At 42.7% G+C, this 20,072-nt stretch overlaps 1 protein-coding gene across 1 annotated transcript in view; it reads left to right on the top strand.

Annotated features, from left to right (window-relative positions):
• Positions 1–3,851: 3,851 nt before the first annotated feature.
• cblb (Cbl proto-oncogene B, E3 ubiquitin protein ligase) overlaps positions 3,852–20,072 on the top strand; it is a 67,418-nt gene continuing 51,197 nt past the window's right edge. The window contains 3 exon segments of the mRNA XM_041952005.1: positions 3,852–4,070; positions 5,119–5,302; positions 5,813–6,063. Of these exon segments, the coding sequence (XP_041807939.1) occupies positions 5,135–5,302; positions 5,813–6,063 (419 nt within the window). The 5' untranslated portion in view covers positions 3,852–4,070; positions 5,119–5,134.

Genomic DNA, 20,072 nt, shown 5'->3' with positions numbered 1-20,072 from the left:
TTGAAGTAGATTCTTTGGTGTTTGGTGTGAATCTGAAGCAACTTCCACATATGCAGTTTTGGCAGGATGTCAGCAGCTGGTTAAACATTGGAACTGACGTGTCTCAGATTTTAATTTACATGGATGGTCTATCAACAATGATGTCGCATGTTGTAAATTTAATTATGACATTGGCTAAATATCATATTCATACGTCTAAGTTGAAGCAAAGTAAAGCCTCCCTACATTGTTTTAAAATGAATTAGAAAGATATTTATCATCCTTTAGGATTCTGTCCCCAACAAATCAGTTTCTTACCAAATTGTATAAAGTCATGTCTACATCTCTCTCTTTTTAAGTTAATCCTTGCATCATAGTTGTTTACGTTTTCCCCAAATCTTCTGATTTTTTAATTTGTTTTGTTATGTTTTATTTTTACATGTTTCCTGTTGCCAACAGTTGTTGTTGTATTGAAGATGATGTAGCCCAGTTTGATCCAGCCCAGGTTACTCAAACTAACTTCCTGTCACACAGGAACTGAAAAGTCAATGCTGAACACTGCACTATGGCACGTGACCAGCAGGGGTCGCCATTGAACACTGAATGACTGGCCGGCCCAGAACAACATCTACAACAGGAACGTGCTGGCCTGCATGTGCGTGTATGCGCTCATTCTTAACTTCATTCCTGGCTTATTGTCATTCTTTTAGTACATTTACGACTAAAGACCTGTAGTAATATCTGTGTATTTTTGGGACACCCACGCTGCTTGTGGTCATTTCCGGTAAAACACTGCTATTTTGTTCCGAGGGAGCGGAGTCGTGTGAGTTTGTTTAGGAGCGGCCTCTCTCCTGTCACTCTGCTTTGTGCCTGCGTCAAGACCCCAACATTAAGCAAGAGCAACACGGGAAGTTTGGCCAGTTTACCTCCAAAATAAAAGCATGGTTCCTCTATGTTTTGGGATGTCATGGGAAGCAATTCAGAGGACTAAAAGGCTCTATATCTCTTTCAGTGCGATTGATATGCAATAGCAATTAGCACTGTGATCAGTTATGTGAGTTGTTGTCAATGCAGCTGTTGATGTCATTTTGTATTCTATCATTATGCAAACCCCTGCTGCACAACAAATTTCCCCTTGAGGAACGATAAAGATACCCTAGAATCTTTAACCTTGAAAATTAAGAGAATGCATCAGACAGAAAATAAAACCCACTAATAATAATAGCAATAAATAAAGGTTAAAAGATGGAGTACATAGAATGCAAGTAAAATGTAGCATTTTATAAGAAGTACAGCAGTGCATCAGAAGGAGGCAAAGCACCAAAGTTTCAGGCCTGTGGAAGAAAAGTCACTGCTAGTTAAATGTTGAAGTGAAGAGATTAATCTTCAGCTTCCTTTTAAATCTTTTTAGCGAGCTGCTTCCCCGATATCTGATGGCAGTGTGTTCCAGAGCTTTGGGGCCTAATTGACAAAGGCTGCACCCTTGACTTTCTTTCTGCTGTTGTTGGGAACCCCCAATAATCCAGCAGCAGAACAGTGTTCTCATCAGTGATCTTCAGTGAACAAGGGAGTTAGCAGTGTAGCTTGGTCTGAGCCCATTAAGGAGGAGGCCCTTAAAATCAATTTTAGATGCAACAAGGAACCAGTGTACTGCAGCTAACTGGACTAATGTGCTCTCTCCTCTTGGGTCTGGTTAACAGCAGGGGGAGTTGATTTCCCCAGATTATTAAACAGCATTTCTCTTTTTGTTTTAGGGAAGACTTGTAGGATTTCAGTTTTGTCCTCGTTTAACATCAATAAATTATTGCCCGCCTGTTTATTTATTGCTAAAAGACAGTAATGAGTCTATAGCTGCAGCATCATTTGGTTCAGCACAGATGTTCAGCTGTGTGTCATCCGCATAACTATGGAAACACACATTGTGCTCTCTAATGATGTCATCAATGGGCAGCATGTATAGTGAGAACAGTAATGGACCAAAGCAGCCCCCTGCAACCCTAAAACAGACATCATGTTTCTCAGACACGTGATCTCCAAGACTGACGTCAAACTTTCTCCCTTTCAGGTACTTTTGAAACCAGTTTAACACTGTCAGAAAGACCGGCCAACTGTTCAAGTTGACTGATTAAGATGTCATGGCCAGTTGCATGAAACGCTGCACACAACACAGACCTTTTTTTCATCAGAATTTAGTCCAAGGTTGCTGATTATTTTAGTCAGAGCAGTTTCAGTGCTGTTGTCTGTTCTAAAGCCTGACTGAAATTCCTCCACAGTGTTATTTTCTTTAAGAAAAGAGTTAATATGCAGTGAAACTATTCTTTCCAGTGTCTTACTGATGAGTGGAAGGTTGAATATCAGCCTGTAGTCAGTGATGCATTAATATCTAGGTTGGGTTTAATAATGGTTTCACTACAGCTGTTTTAAAAAGATTGGGGAAGATGCCTGTTTGCATTTCTAATCTTCAGGACATGACTTGAAACTCGTTCAAACACCTGCTTTAAAAATGCTGTAGGTTCAGGGTCAGCACGGGAGGTGAATGAGTTAGACTAGTGAAGTTTTGCAGAGCTCAGTTAATCTAATACAGGAGGATTTTCCCATGGTTCCATCTGTTTGACAGGAGTGCTGAGGTCATCTGTGTTCACATCAGCAGCAGTGCTGCCTCTGATTGAGCTTATTTTGTGATTGAAGAATAGTAAGTTCTTCACAGTTTGATGTAGAGAGCTGTGGACGGGTGGGGGCAGTGTCGAGTAGCTAGTCAATAGTGGAGAATAATATTTTAGAGTTCCCAGAATTGTCTGTAATAATCTTGAAAAAGTGATCCTTTCTCACCAGACTTCTTGCTTTGTCATAAACAGTCACGGCTGTGGCTCAGGAGGTAGGCCTGCTGTCCACATGTCAGAAGGTCAGTGGTCCGATGCCTGGCCCCTGCAGCCTCCACACTGAAGTGTCCTTGGCTTAGACACTGAACATATAGTTGGGAAACAGTATTTAAAACAGATGACAAGGTATTGTCTTTTTTTTTTTCAACAAGGTGTTGTTGAAATTGGATTGTTGAAATTCAGGCCTCCGTTCAGATTAATCCGTCATATCTAGTGATGCCACGTGCAATCAGCTCTGCAGTGATGAGCACTGATAATTCTGCTTTGAGCTCAAGGGCAAGATATTGAAATGCTGTAAATTTACCTGGTCAGTATCATTTCAGACAAACTGTGTAGAAAACACGGCTGCAGTGCCTCCTCCTCTCCTGATTTGAATGACGGAGAGCTAAAGAGTCCCATTTGGAGGAGAAGCCCCTGCACCAGAAGTGCTGCTGAGCCAGGTCTCAAATAAAAACACTAGAACGGATGTGTTAGCCAGTGGTCTGACATTACAGAGTTTATTTCATCTGGACGGATTCGGTGACAGGAAAGGTTGTTTCCGAGTCTGTCAAACTTGACATTAGTGACATCCTCACAGAGCACCAATGGGTGTCTGCTCGCTGCTGTCATTGCGTTGGTCGGTTCCTGGAAAATATTGCTTCATACTCCCATTGACCCTCCTACCGCTGGAACAGCTGCGTCAAGCCAGCCAGAACACAGACAGGCAATACAGGAAGTAAACGGTCCTCCTTCAAAATACAGGACGGAAACGCACCACGGTTGGGCAGAAAAGACAAGACCGGGCAGATTAGAACAACTTGATTTACTCAAGCACTTAACTGAAGGATAAAATTCAACAAAAGTAGAGTAAGTAGCTACATAATGCTAATTTGATGTAAGTGATCTTGCGCGTCAATAGCGGCTTTATTTTGTAACGTGCAGGATGTGACATTTTGTAAATTTGGTAACTTTACACTGATGTCGCTGAACAAAACATAAGGTACAGACCTCCCAGCTTCGCGTTTATCCAACTCCTCCGACAGCGACTGGGGAAGAGCTTTGACCAGGCCAGGAGAAAATATGGAGGATTTCTCGTGAAGTGACAGGATTTCACACGCGGGACACTTTTCCTGCCACCCGTGTCCTGTGGACACTTGGACACTCCTTAATTTCTGTGCGCTGGATGTGGACCGAGTTGAGCCGGAATCCCAGCAGACAGTCCCTGGTGGTTTGGTAAGTTAACATGAGGACTTTGTGTTTTTGATCGATTCATGGGAGTCGAAAACGCCACAGTGGCTGTAAATGGAGCTGTTGTTCAGGGCTCTGCGGGCTGGTGCGAGCGGCTCAGTCACAGACGATCAGCGCGCAGGAAACAGTGTAGGACGGCACTTTAATAACAGCCAAACTCCGAGTAACAGCAGACCACCGTGTAAACAACAGCGGTACTAACACACCAGCTCCACATAGGAAGCGATCACAGCGCAACCAGAGAGGGCTGTGAGCTCCGGGGTGAAGCCACAGTGCATCAGCACTCTGTGCAGTCTGTTTCCAGGTTTATTTCGCAGTGAAGTCGTGAATTATGAATGTGTGAAAGTGACATGATCGTCAGCGGTCCTCAGGGAGCTCGGCAGCATGAGTCCAAGCGGGGTTCAGCTGGAGCCTCAAGGAGCAACCAGACACACGCACACAGCGATGAAGCCCACTCGCTATTAGAGGCATTTCCAGCATATCATGATTGTGCACGGACTGTGACCACAGTCATCCTGCAGGTGGACACCGACTGACACCCTCCCACATCATGATCAGCTCTTCTATAGAGCTGTTTTCTGTATAGAAAATATACAGAAAAAAGCGTTGAACCCTCTGAGTACCTTCAAAGACCTCGAACCCCTCTCATAAACGGGCCTGTTAGGCATCAGTCAGGCACAAAGAGGCCTTTCATGTATCTGCTGAACGGTACTTAAGGGATAAGCAATGGTAATAACATCAGCATCTGTGCTGGTGGAACTGTCCCTTGGAGTGTACTTTTCTTAACGAGCCAAAAAGATCAGACTCTTTTCGTCTGATATTAAAGTTCCCTCTGCAGAAAACAAACAGTGACAACGAGAACGAGCCAAAAAGGCTGAAAATATCCATCCATGAATGAACAGGGACAACTGTAACACTGAAGAAGGTTTCAGACTGAGCAGCATTGTCTAAACATATGATCCAGAATGTATTCTTTTCCATATGGGTTCAGTAATTGACAGCAATTACTGACTGCAATCATTCCTTTTTTTAGCCTCAGAGTATAGGAAATGGCAACCGCTCTCAGTGGCCGAAACCCTGGCGGACGTGGACCAAACCGAAGCAAGGGCAGGATTTTAGGCATCATCGATGCCATCCAGGATGCAGTGGGGCCACCGAAGCAAGCGGCTGCTGACCGGCGGACTGTGGAGAAAACCTGGAAACTCATGGATAAAGTTGTAAGTTTGGAGTGATTAACCCGTCACGCCTGTCTGCCAGATGGTGGCAGGAACAGTCATTTTCGTAGTTGCACATGGAAAGGTGGAGCTAATGCTAATGGAGTGCACATGTCTCCACAGATCATATATTCTGATGGCGTATTGAATGACTTCAAGCATTTGTTTGATACATCATACTGTAATGTTACACATGGCTGACATGTATTAATCAAACTCTATGGCAACTCATTAATGATGTGTCCAACAGCAGAAGACTGGTGTGTTAAACCGACAGACATTCAATAAACGTACTGGAGAAGGAGATGTGTATCTTTGCAGTAATCATTGCTTAACTCAGTGACATCTTCCAGTTTGCCTTTGAGCAGAGTTCAAGCTAAATTTTCACGAGCATGCAAGGCGTCATCTGATTTACGTGTTGATCGTGCTTGGTTGTTGTGTCATGTGGTAAAGACACCTGAATGTTGGAGCATCAAGCCAGCGTTCGTTCAATAATGGATTTCTTTGCCACAGGTCCGCCTCTGCCAAAATCCCAGGCTCCAGCTGAAAAACAGTCCACCATACATCCTGGATATCTTACCTGATGCCTACCAGCACCTGCGGCTTATACTGGGCAAATATGAGGAGAACCAGAGACTCACACAGCTCAGTGAGAATGAGTACTTTAAAATCTACATCGATAGCCTTATGAAGAAGTCCAAACGGGCCATTCGGCTCTTCAAGGAGGGAAAGGAGAGGATGTATGAGGAACAGTCACAGGACAGGTAAGAGGACTTTTTGATTTTTACTTTCATGCTTTTTCTATGGAGGCTTTTGAGATGAAAATGGAGGCTGTCTGTGCTCACGGGGAACAGAAGGTAATTGTTTTGACCTGGAAAACTGCCTTCAAAGCGGTGATCCTGCCCATAATGGGCAACAGGGAGTTGAACAGACAATCTGACAATATTTTAAAACATTATAGTTTTGTTGATGATTTAAGCATGAAAAATCTTCTTGGTCACAACTGTACTGAACAGGTTTCCTAATTTCAAGGTTGTGTGCAGATCTCTGTGGGTTAGGCATACAGTTGATGCTGCAGGATCCCATCTATTCAGCGACAGGATGTGTCTGATCGTCACTGTGCTCATTCTCAGTCTCACTCACTGACAACCATGGTCACAGAGGCAAGACAAGAGATGACGGTCAGAACTATTAAAGTATTTAAACTTAAATCTGGAGTTTACATCAGCATTCTCATTTCGATGCGTTGCTGATGGAAAATGTGTTTAGTGAACGTTCCACTTCATCAGAACTAAATGAAGCTGCGTTCTGTCTCACAGATGGTGTGAGCCAACCTCCCACAGCATCAGTTAAATCCAAAATATACTCTTATCTATCACATTTACTGATATTAATGTCAAAAAACACAAACTTCTCTTAGTAGCCCACTATAGCGTAATTAAGTTGAAAGTTGCTAATCTTAAAAGTTATCTAATAATTGTTATTTTGGACCTGATTGTGTATAATTATGCATAAATGCTTGAAAATGATCTTGACTCAATAATGTATGTTTGATTCGAGCCCTAACACTGGTACGTTATAATACCTCAACATGGCGATGATGATGATGATGATGATGATGATGATGATGGTGATCCTTTTGCCCATTTCGCCAGGGTTACAGGAAGTTCTGTCCACTCCACGGGTCAGTTTGTGAGCTGCTTGGTTTGCGGTCTGTAACCATCTGGCGTGTCATCTTTTCTTAAATCGGCCCACTGTGATTGTGATGTGTTAGACGTGAGCCTGACTGACTCAGATTACCGAGAGAGTGGAAGGTGACGATGGAAGAGTGGAAGTTAGGTTGGAGTTGGAGGGAGAAGAGAAAGTGAGGGCACATTCATCAGAAAAGAAGTGTTGAAGTCATTTTTGGTTATCTGTGTGTAGCAGCCAATGTGCTGCGCTGGCTTCTGCTGGATGCTTTATCTCACAACGCTTTATACCAGAAAATTCGTTCATGCACAAATGCCCCGTTGCTGTAGTACCAAGATAGTCAAGTTTCTGACTTTGCAGACAGGAAGTGTGACATTGCTAATTCAACCAAAATATGAAACATCCTTTTTCAACCATTTATTCTGAATTATGACAATGAAATTTGCTTTGAGTTTGCACAATTTCCTCCCTGACAATGGCCTGAACGCATTATGATCTATCTGTATTAACTGGAGCAGAGGGTGAAAGGAGAGTGAGACAGGGTGAATGGGAACTGCTGAGTAGTAAAATTGTATTGGACGATGATGAAGGACTCTGCAAAAACAATGTCCCCTAACAGCAACGACAGCAGACTGCGTCAGTATAGATCATTGCATGTTTCGGATGCCAGCACACATCTTTTTTGATAATGTGTCCAAAAATGAGAAAGAACCAAGAAAAATGCATTTTGTTCCTTATTTCTACCATTTAAGAAACAGTTTGTGCTTGAAGAGAAGAGCGAGAGATGACTGAGGTTGTGGAAGGCTCCAGTGGTTCTCAGGAACTCTTTCTGATCGCCATGTGCAGAGCAAAGGGAAAATCCCCATGCGCTTTACATCCTGTTCATATATTTCCTCTGGTTGATCTCTGAAAAAGTCACCCAGCAGAGTGTTTGATCTGTCTGTGTGAACACTGCTCTTGATTCTTTTTCTTTCTCAAACCCGAGCTCTTTGTTGTTGCCCCAGTCATTAATTGCCTCTTCGTCCCAAAGCCCCTAATAGATCTATCACAGTGAAAACAACAGCTTTAACAGTGTAAACACTGCGCATGGCTGCTGCCCCACAGTAAAAGAGGAAACATCTGAAATCTTAAAAATTTTAGGTTTTCTTTTTTATAATTGAATGAATGAAAGTTAAATCACACGACAAGTTATTCAGTAAACTGTAATTTAGCTGTTCAGATGATTGGCAGTTGCATGATATTTCAAGATTCAACCAAAAAGTGTGACTCACTTCATCGCTACCAGAAACGCATCACATCCCTCCACCTCTCACCTTTTAGGCAGGTTTAAACAGGTGTTGCTACAAATAGGGATTCATGTCACTTCCCATACCTCAACATCACACCTTTCATACTTGCATTCAATGTTAAGAGTCATGCAAGATGTGTCAGCTGTCCTGATAGATGGCCTACTTTGTTTTTAAAAAGTAGGAGAGGCACAGCCTTCAAAGCAGAAATAGTTTAGAAAGGAAAATGTCCAGCCTTGTTACCCTGCCTGATCCTGCTGCTTTAATGAAGTCTGAAACCTGATTAGAGATCCTTGGTGCCACGGGTGGCCCCCTTTTTCATTTTGTCAGTTCATGACTTAAAACATTACTGAATACTGACATTTTTAGCAAAAAAGTTGCACATACAGTATCCAGTCGCTGTTGCATCACGCAGTATTACGTTACTGACAAAAACTATTACGCGATGTTCCAGGATTTGATTTCATTATGACTAGTGTTGTTGACGCTATTGCATTCACTTTTATTCCATTAGTGTAAGCTGTTTCATTGTGGGCAGGTGTTGCTTGATGCTACTAGCATTGTGGGTTAAAACAGATCGAGTGAGCAGTGCTTAGCGGCTTCTCTTGTCTCCTCCACTGCTTTGACACACACTTTCGGACTTTGTTACTTCTCCTATTTAAGGCTGTGCTGTTGCTAATTTTGGAGGCAGAGGCTTGTCCGAGTGAACAGGAAGACCGTCAACCACGGGTCTTGTTTTCAAACTCAGATGTCTGTCAGCTTCCTCCCTGACCCAGGGATTAATGAAGTATATATATATATGTGTGTGTGTGTGTGTGTGTGTGTGTGTGTGTGTTATTTTTGTTCATGAAATTCATTTTACAAGACAACAGTCTGCTCTCACAGTGGCATTTTTCTTCTACATTTATACATACTAGCAATTGTTAGATGAGAGTCAGGCCACAGGATGATTCACTTGTCATAGCGGCAGTAAACCTGACTACCAAACAAAGTAACGCAGTCAAAGCTTTAAAAAAAAGAAGGAAGAATAAAGAGTGCTGTTTTCACCCCCTGAGTATAATCATGTAATACTGGCAAAGCAGCACTGACAGTAATCACAATGAATTCCATATCTCTCTGCTGCCTTTCAGACCAGTCTAATCTCTAGGCAACCAAAGCCCACATAAAACACAGTTTGGGATTTTTGAAAATAGACCTTGGCCAAAACATTTCAGAAGTCAGCGCAGTGTCGGATGACCATGGTCGGGCTTGCACACACATAGTTGCAGTTTCCCTGCACATCCTGGATGTGATGCTGCTATGTGAATATGCTCTTTCATACTCAGTTTACTACTGAACGCTGAATATCTTACTATCAGTACAGTCTCTATAACTCGTTGTCAACATTGCCGGATTAGGACCTTGGGCGTGGACACCCCTGCCACTCAGGAGGAAGACAACCGCACTGAAACAGAAACAGATCAACTAAAACGATGCCGACATGTCTTTTTTTTTTTAGTTCCTTTGTGTCTGCCTCAGTGACATTTTGCATGCGAGTGTATGTGAATGTCAGTAATCCATCCATGCTTGTCAGTGTCTTATTAGAGTGGCCCTCAATAAATTATTAAACAAAAAATTTGCTGTGTCAGCAGAGGGAATTGTGTAAATAGAAGCAAAGATTTGTTACTCAGACAGAAGTGCACATCAATACAACAAATAACAAATGTATAGGAGTGAATTCACATTACGCTGGATTGAGCTGCCAGTTCTGTGTTATGGTAAAGCAGCGTCTTGTTCTGTAGTGGGAGGATTTGAAGAAACTCCTCGATCCTTTTGGATCAGCAGCTCTGTTAGTGTATAATAATGTTTTACACAACACACAATGTCCTCTGACAAAGATGCATGAAAGGAGCTAATTCTCTTTGAGGAAATAGAGAAGTGATCTCACATCTGGTATCATCTCTGTCTCCAGGGACCCGGGGACCCATATGTGGCCTGCTGTGTCTTTGTTTTGTCAGTCTGGCACAAGTCTGTTTCATACGCTTGATTAACTGCTGTGATCACCTCCAAACCTTCCTTCATGGCCGCACCCTGATTTAAGCCATCTGATGTTCATGCATCACACCCCCCCAGACTTTTCACCCTCGTCTCCACATCTGACCATCTGATCCCCCATCCCACCGCATCTTTCTGTCCACATGCTGAGCAAGACGTGGATGTGATGGGAATATTAATTGGATGATTAGAAATTAAAAGATGCAAGAAGATTACATACAGCTGCTCTTGTAAAAGACCTTTAAAAGAATGCACAGAAACTTTCTGTTCTTACTTTAAATGTCTCTTTGAGTCAGTTGTGTTTGATTCTGCTGCTATATTCATTACTTAAGCATTTGCCTCTGTAGCCTCTCTTGAATCAAAATGCTGGGGGGCGGCTTCATATGAGTCTGAAGACGGTTTTATTAAATTAGGCAAATTGATTTCCTTGACATTTTCTAGAACAAACCTTTGGCACCGTGACACCTCGGCAGTGACTGAAGTCCTACTCTCTGCATTACTGAAGAGGGATGAGTGTGGAGGATGAGTTTTTGTTGAGTGTATGAAAACCTCCTTCCTTGCTTAGGATGAGGTGTACCGTGGTCAATCTGTCATGAATGTTGGCAGTTAATGGTTAAAACAGTTGGTGCAGTTCTTCATTCAGTCACATTAATCTTCTCCAAGATGAAAACTCCTCTCGGGAGAGAGACCTGCAACCACAGCATAAAATGACATTGACAAACATGAGAGCGGCGACTTTCCTAACCCGCTGCTGCAGAGGATCAATTCAATGCACGAGATGTCATTTGCAGCAGCGCGGCTGCAAAATACACAGTTGCTCTTAAATGAGAACCCTGCGTCTGCTTTAGACATCTCTGTGCCTTTACTGAAGGTTGGGTCAGCTTGATCCCATAAAACCAGACTTTCACGGTCAATCAGTTAGCTTCAAGTTGAGTAATTACCCAATTACAGCCCTACCACCTAAGTGCTCATTTGGTACTGTGCCTGCTAGCTGTTCGTAGAGGAGATCAAATGTTGCTGTACTGTCACAAACGGTGCCTTTAATGTAACTCCATGTTATCTTTCTGTGATATTTTCTTTCAGGTCTATTACAGGCTGTGAAGATGATAACATGTCCCAGAGCACATTAGCAGCAGTGTGGCTGTATACGTTTTTAGCGCGCGTGGCCGCACTGCGAGCTTTCTCGTGCCCTTCCACCACGCTGCCACAGAGCACATCTGAAGTGATTTGCACAGTCGAGCGTTTTATAGTCCGCCTGACGAGCATGGCTTTAGCAGCTTCCTCAAGTGATTGTCAGCTGGATTAAAAGTGCACTTCTTTTGCCAGGAAGCAGAGTGTTGCAGATAAAAGACAATCTGAGCTCCCTCCCTGCTCGCCTGCCCCCGTCTGATTGTGAATAACCCCTGGCAGGGGCATGTCGGAGGAACATGCTCAATATTTTGTAACTTTTTGCCGTGACCAGTATTTTGGGCTTTCAGAATGAGCGAAGAAAAGGTCTAGATGACTGTATCACTTACAGGAATTATTTTCTGTAAAGAAATGAACCACGTACAGAACAAGAGTAGACTCAATATCACCTTTTTCTAGCAAATAACTGCTTACCAAGCCACAGTGCAGCTCACCACTTTGTCTAATTGCCAATTTATTATTTTTTCATTTAGAGGGGACTTTGAATATAACATTTAAATTTAGCTTGAGGCTGGGATTAATGGGCTTGACAGTGGTGCGCTTCACCAAAGAAAGTCATCATTCAGAATTATCCATCGGAAAACCTTTGGACGCCATGAGCAGTGTGGTTTTTAGATCAATAGAAGTCTGTCAAGAACAAGTAGTTCCAGTTCAAGGAGAAGAAGATGTGGATGAGTGAAGAGTTGTTTGTGATATTGAGTGAAGAAGATGCTGTGAAGATCAGACTGTAAATAAAGTTGTGGGGTCTTACAGCTCCAGTGTTTGAACCACTGCCGGCTAGTTGAAGCTTGCTTCAGACTTTCTAGTATTCCCAAGAGTTTACTGCTGAGCTGAAATGGAAGATTGCTGTCCATTGCTGAAACTTTATCACTGAGAGAATGAACATCTTACAATAAGCCAGGGGTGGGGAACCTTCGTCAAGTGCCATTTCAGGTTTTATAACATCCTTGGAGCCATACTGAATTATTGAACACGTATCTCACTAACCTCTGCAATGTGCTGAGGTTAGTTCATGTTGTAGGCTGTCGGCACATCAGCTGGTTCCACATTAAACAGCAGATCAAATATGTTCGGTCTCTTTTGTTTACTTTTCATGTCCTGAAACCTCTCGCTAAATGCCTGAAGGAGTTTTCACAGTCAGCAGCGTGTTCAGATGTTACAGCAGCTTTTGTTCCTGAAGAGTGGGAAAATGCAGTGTTTCCTCTTTCCAGTTGCACTCGCCACAGCTTTAATTTCACTTCAAATGATTTCACATGAGAAAGCGCAGAGCTGGGAAGCTGACTGGAGCTTCAGGTTCAGCTCTGAGAGGCTCTCGTCCACCATGAAGTAGCATGTTTCAAGCTCTAATGACTATCGAGATATTTCGTGACAGCGAGCTCGTCCCTACAAACTTAAACACACCGTCCTACTTCAACAAACAAATAATGATAATTACTCTTGGAAAGCCTGACATTCCACATCTACCTTTCTTGACAGTTGCCATGATGCATGTCACTGATAACATGTAACCAGTGCTTGCATGGTGCATTCAGGAACCACCTGGGAGGATGTGTTCGTGCTGATTTTATCTTATTTTCTTTTACTGCTAAAAGAAAGTATTAGATTTATTTATTAATTTGATGTTTGCATTAAACCTTATAGAAATGTTCCATATAACCTGGAAGAACAGCTACCAGCTCTGTTACAGGTGATACATTTCTTTTGTTGTGGACCTTTGTTGGTCACACTTGCTAAAATGCTTGTTTCAGTTGGCTTCCTGTCGACTGTGGTTCCCTCTGCTGAGACCTCTGAAGGCAGACATGTTGCACATCCAGGCAGACCTGACCACTTTTCACAAAAAAAAATAGCATTTCTTTACCTTCATTTTTAACAGACCCACTAATCACAGGAAACAGTCATACTGCTGTCACTGTAACCGCGGTGACACTTAATCTACCTCATGTTATCAGTCATAACTATCAGTCTTCACAGAGTTTAGACTTAAATAGTAAATCCTGTTGTTTGTCAGGGGGGATGCTGTCATATCATTCATATTTTTGGAAACTTTCTGTGTTTCGAAAGTTTCCGTTAAGTTGGCCATTATAAAAAATAATGTTTTTTTTTTATTTCTGAATGCCTCATTCATGTTATGAGTGCAGGCTGTATGTGGATAGATAGAAGTGATGTGGTTGAATTGCTGAGCTGAAAGGACAGGAAGTGTTTCCTGGTGAATAATCTCACCACACTTCACGCTGTCTTGAATCAGGATCACAGCTTCAGCGATGGTGTAGAACGAGACTGTTCTGTCTTTCATTTGTCACTGGCTGTAATAATGAAAAAGCTCTTTCCTTTGATTGTATTTATTTACAGTACTCACACGTCTTTTCAATATTTCGTGGATGAGTTCTTTGATCTCTAGAAGCAGCATGTATAATCTTTAATGTAGAATGCACTATGGTATCACTCAGGATGATCTCGCGTACACGTCCTCGCATGTCTGTACGTCACAGCGAGTAGCCGTGCTTTGAAGTGATGATGTCACACGCGCCATGGAAAGCTTTAAAGGCCTGAGCCTGGCTGAGATGAGTAAGCTTCCAGAAAGTAAAACCATCTGGGGAGGAAGCAGAGCACCAGAGGAGGAAGCCCGAGCGCTTCAGTCTGGAACCAATAGGCTCCGAGCATGGGGGAGGTGTGTGTGTGTCTGTGTGTGTGAGTGTGTGTGTGTGGGGTGAGGATCGTTGCTAGGCTTACTCACTGTGCTCTGACTAAAGTTTTGTCTCAATCTGTTGACACACATTGTCAGGAATGACACGGAGGAGTAATACCTTCATGGCTTGATGAAGTTTAAACCAGTATTTCACAAACTCAGTCATGACATTTACTTCAACTGCTGTAACCCAACACGAGATTACAAATACAACCTTAATGACCTCTCACTCACACCCACGCACACACAGATAGAGTATGTAATAGAGTTAGACCGATAAATGCTCTCATACCATCAACACTGGACATGAAGTTTGTGGTCACTGAGTGGATTACTGTGTTTCTACATACCATCCAAAACCCGTTCCTGTTACACGGGCGTTCATTTGAATATGGCTGTTCTACCCCTTCATCCTTCCCCAAACATAACACATGATGATGTCCCTTTTATATCCAATGTGGAACGTTCCATACAGGCGTTTTTGGAACGTTCCACAGCTTTCCCAGTCTTTGGTTGCTCCTGTCCCGACCTGTTTGAAACACATCAAATTTAGAATAAGCATATACCGTATTTTCCGCACTATAAGGCGCACCGGATTATAAGGCGCACCTTCAATGAATGGCCTATTTTGAAACGTTTCATATATATGGCGCACCGCATAATAAGGCGCATAGACAGAAAGTACCGTACTGTGGTGTCTGGGTTGCGTTATGCATCCACTAGATCAGGGGTCGGTAACCCGCGGCTCTTTCATCCCTCTGATGCGGCTCCTGAAAATAATTAATGAGCATTTATTTAAAATGTATTTTATTTTAGTTTGTTCGTTTTGAAACAAACATCGCCCGCGCTCACAGATGACAGTTTATCCTGCGTAAAGATGCAGGTGACGGCGCACAGCGCTGATGTGCAGACGCTCTGCACTGAGGTTCAGGAGCAGAAATCACATTAACCACGTTTGAGTAATATTTTAATTGCCTATTATTTAGCATATATTCATATTGTTTTCTTTGTTCAGTGAAACAGTCATTTCATCGGATTATAAGGCGTACTGTCGGTTTTTGAGAAAATTAAAGGCTTTTAGGTGCGCCTTATAGTCCGGAAAATACAGTAATTACAAAAATCAATGAAGTTGATAAGGTCCAATTTTGTATATGTTTTCAATTGACTCTATGTCAAAAAAGGTTAGCAAATATCAGAGTCTGTTTTATTTATAATTAACATATCGTCCTAACTTTAATTAATGTATATGAATCTTAATATTATGTCAGTGTTTATCTTACTGTTACTGCGTACGGTCCAAATATTTGGACAAAGTCTATATTTGTGCCAATAAAGCCCAGTGAATTGAATTGAATTGAGTTGAATTGAACATTTGAGCAGGTCATCTGATGTGTGTCTCAGCATGTGGTTTTATGCTTCTGCTAAACAGTAGGATGATAAAAGTTTTGCACATAAAACCTTAGAACCTCAAAGACATTTTATTAATTATATTCTAAGTTCCATATTCAGCTATAAAGATTCAGACAGACATATTGTGTTGTGGACATTCTATCAAACTCTCGCCATTAGCCAGTGTTTTAACTGTAAGCGTCTGTTTCTGTCTCTATTTCTGGAGAGAGGGACGGGATATCTGTTGTTTCCTCCTGCTCACCCATCCATTATGCATTCAGAGCATCTGCGTCAGGATGGCCGGGCTCAGACAGAAAATCATTATGAACACAGTCTCTTATGGTTTTGTATGTTCCCCCATTCTTCACCTTTCTTTCTTTTTATTACTCATGATTGATGGCCTCAGCTGTTTTTCTCTTTGTTTCAAATGAATTGCTTTTGAGTGCTCATTTTCTCTCTTCTCTCTCTCTCTGTCTTAATGGATGTGTTCTGTAGTTTTTTTTCTGCGGCAAATGATTTGCCTGAATAATTGATGCTAATAACAATCCTAAAAAAACAATTAAATCAGGATCTCGACCGGCTGAGTGCGCCTCTCCTCCCATTTTTGCTCCATCTTTCTGCTCTGACACACAGTGTGTTTTCACCCAACCTTCCAATCCACCACCTCCCCTCCTCACTCTGTAGTCTTATCTTCACCCTCATCGCAGCTATTTGTTCCCTGCCAGCCTCCATCTTACCCTCTGGCTCGTTCAGTGTGGCGGCAGCAGCAGCATGTATGAGATCTGATAGACATCTCATCTGTCTGACAGTCCCTTTGTGAAGCCATTACAGTCTCTCATGGCCACTCTGCCCTCACCTTATATCTGCTGTTAGCTGCATGAACACACAGATAGAACAAGAAGACTGGCCTCCCCTAGGCGTGTGGCTGTACCCCCCTACCCTCATGCCCCAGCTTTGACATTTAACTTCCAGGCCTCATAAGCATAGCTATCTCCAGTCACAGACAGCCTCTGAATTTAAGCAGAGTTTGTGTTTAATCGACCGTTATCCCCTCCTTTCTCTTATCCAGGGACGTTATTTTGCAAGTTATGATTGAGTATTGATTCATGTAACTGTCTACACCATACATGGGGGCCTGATGATGAGTACAGTGGAACTTCAGAGGATCGGAAAATTTGACCTTACTGCTCATCACAGTGGGACAAATTCGTGTAAATTAAACTTTCATGAAAGAGAGAAACATTTCTAGTATCTTTCTTGGTACATTTTAATCACTATTAATTAACTGTCACATCATCCTTTTGAGACTTCTGTCATAGTGGCCTTCGTGTGTTACAGGAAGATGTACAGTGTCATAGTGAGCTAGAGGAACAACAGCTTGTGACAGAGGATAGTGATGTCGTTCAGGTGACAGGAAACCAGTAGAGGCAGTGGCTGGGTTAAGCTGCACTACTGCAGGTGTCACCACAACAGCGGTGTGAGTTTGTGTCTTTCTTGTAAAGTTAAAGGTTTGGGGGGGGGGGGTTTGGCTGAAACGTGAACATTTTAGTTTACGTTTTGGTTTCAACCTCGCTTTGTACGGTTTCATCCGGAGCCTCCGAAGGATGCCTGTCACAGCTACGTGTCAGTGAGCCAACGGTTTCTGGCCACCCTGCTCCACACACTCTGAGTACATTAGCCTTAATGAATGGGCCGGCTTTCCTGCGGTGCTTGTCAAACAGACCAGCAGAGGCGGATTACACAGTTGGTCTAATGGCACAGGGCATGGCAAGGACACATAAGGAAGACTAACGAACCGAACCATGTGGAACGTTATTGCAGAGGGCTTTAACATACAATCTGCCCCGCACTTTGTGTCCAATGAGATCTGTCCTTCTCAGTGTGTAGTGCAGGGAGAAATATTGTGCACCAGAATCACTTTAAATACATCATACAGCTCAAAATGCATCTTATTTTTCTGTTTGTTTGGGAGTGTTTCGGAGCTGAGCCCTCTTCCACCACAAAGAAAATTGAGTTCAAATCACAACTGTTACGTAAGCATCTGCAGCCTTTCCCTCTGCATCCCAATGGAGAGTTTTTGGCTGGTCCTCGGTTGATTAGAGGCCTAATGGTGACCGGAGAGCATGAAAGCATGAGCATGAAATTACTGAGACGGGCTTGGCTTTGTCAGTGCAGAAACGCACACACACACACACACACACACACACACACACACACACACACACACACACACACACACACACACACACACACACACACTGGAGTACATGCTACCAACCAGAACCTTGATTCTCACTTATCCCACTTTAAACTGTTATTCCCTGTTTTACTTCATTTCAGTCTCTACTCTGCATGTGCAGTACACGGCAGAACTGTGCATTACTTGACATCTTGATCAATCTAGTATGAAGAGAACATCTGCTGTTTGCTGTCAATGTATTTTCTAAATAGCTTATGCTTCTTGCAGTCACAGTCATCAGTTGAGTCATATCACTGCCAGCTATGTTGAATACAGCACATGCAAATGCTGTGCATGGGTGGAAAATGACATAAAGTGCACAGCATCTGCGATGTCAGAAATAATTAGACTCACACAGCAGAGTTTGATGAGTCTCAGTCTGCGATCAGTAAAGTAACGCATTGAAATCATAAATATATCATGCCTGCCTCACTTTGTAACTACCATCTAGATCGATAAAACAGACAACTGAACGCAGCGCTGTACTGCAATTCAGTACTTTCAACATGAGTCAGCAGTCTAATGTATATCAAAGAGGCTTATGTGGAGAATAAGTGCTTTCTGTTTTTGTAACTGCAGTTGATTGCACTGCATGTTGCCAGCCTAGAAAGCATACTGTTTGGGAGGTAATTAATTCAATTAATTAATTGAAAAGAGGCTTAAAGAATGATTTAATTAATTGATTTGATGTAGTGCACAATTGGAAAGTTGAAGAAATATAAGGAGCCTATGGCAATTAAAGCACACTGTGATGGCATATTTTAACTCGGGGTAGTGATTTGAATGGCTGAGATGTGGAGTGGGACTTCTGATGATGTAAGTGGAAGGACACGTGGGAGGTTTATGTAATGAAAACTAAAGGAATTTTCAAATCTGAATTTTCAAAACTCTATTTGCTCAAAACAGATTTCTTAACACAATTTCAACATTCTCAAAAAAGCATAAAGAAATGAAAAATGTTAACAGATAAAAACAAATAAATAAGAAGAATTTAACTGAAAATGTCTCCAAAACCAGATTGTCATCCACCACAGAACACAAAACAAAATGAAATAACTGACATTTTGTTCTCTACTTTTGGCTGTAGCCAAGGTTGAACATGTGTTTGGAAAATGTCTCCTCAAACATCCTGAACATTTGCTGTAACGTCTGAAACAGGGAGTACGGTCTGCCTCAGTATAGTGATAAACAGTGACAAACTGTTTTTCTGTGCGAGCTGAAAGGACAATCACCACTTAAATTTGGGTTGATAGCAGAAACAAAAGCATTTACGGCCACAACACCGTGCAGATTTCTCCACTGCAAATATCCAACCAATTTGGTTAATGGTGGTTTATGTATTCCTCGCCACACAGGCTTGACATCATGGTTAAGCCTGAGATGAGCTCTCCAAGGGATGTCAGTCCAGCGATTTCATTTGTCTTTCTTTAAAACTTATACCAACAGTTTGTGCATAGTTTTGCCTCCCATGACCTTTAACCTGTTTGTTGAAGCCTCGCTGTGCAGTGCCTCAGTGCAGGGGAAGGATCATCAACCTTTTGTTCACAGTGTCCTTTACAGTGTGCATTTACCAAAGAATTCAGTCTATGTCAGCTCACGTATCCAGGTGTTGAGCAGGCGATCGATGTACCTGACAAATGAGAGGTCAGATGTGCAGCGTCGATCAGATGAGGTGATGCAGCGTGATGATCCCTGCTGCAGTACGGAGGGTCCCGCTGTACGCTCTGCATTGAAAGGGGTCCCATGCACTAATGGCTTCTTAAAAAGCCAAAACGGGGGAACACAGTTTGTCAGTCTCCGTTTGTGGAACGTCCCACACACAGTCCACGACAAAGCTTTGGGAGATTGCCCAGTTTGTGAGTGCTCAGGTTCATCAGGATCAGAGGTTCAGCGAGACCCACACCGTCACCTCAACTCAGTATGGCTCAGGCTATGGTTCTCCAAACAGCGTCCACAAGTCCAGAGAGGAGCTCTGGATGAACTGGACTTGGAAGGTAGCACCCCTTCTGGCAGGTGAACAAACCTTAGCGGTAACTGTCCTTCATTAAGACTGTCCCTGACAATGATCAGCAAATCCTCATCAATCACAGGCCAGAAACCCTTATAGAAGTCTGCAGGGAGGCCCCAGTTCCGTAAGCTCTGCTCCTCTCTAGGCTCTGCAGTGCCACATCTCATCACAGTTCTGTGCATCCATTTCTGTGTTGGCTTCCACGGGAGTCTTGGTAGGCCCTCATAGAGTGTGCCAACCTGTGGTGTCTCATG

The sequence above is a fragment of the Chelmon rostratus genome, chromosome 14 (genome assembly GCF_017976325.1).
Source record: "Chelmon rostratus isolate fCheRos1 chromosome 14, fCheRos1.pri, whole genome shotgun sequence".
Taxonomy (NCBI): Eukaryota; Metazoa; Chordata; class Actinopteri; order Chaetodontiformes; family Chaetodontidae; genus Chelmon; species Chelmon rostratus.
Note: the sequence above shows the minus strand (reverse complement) of the source record. Positions and strands in the feature narration are given on the sequence as shown.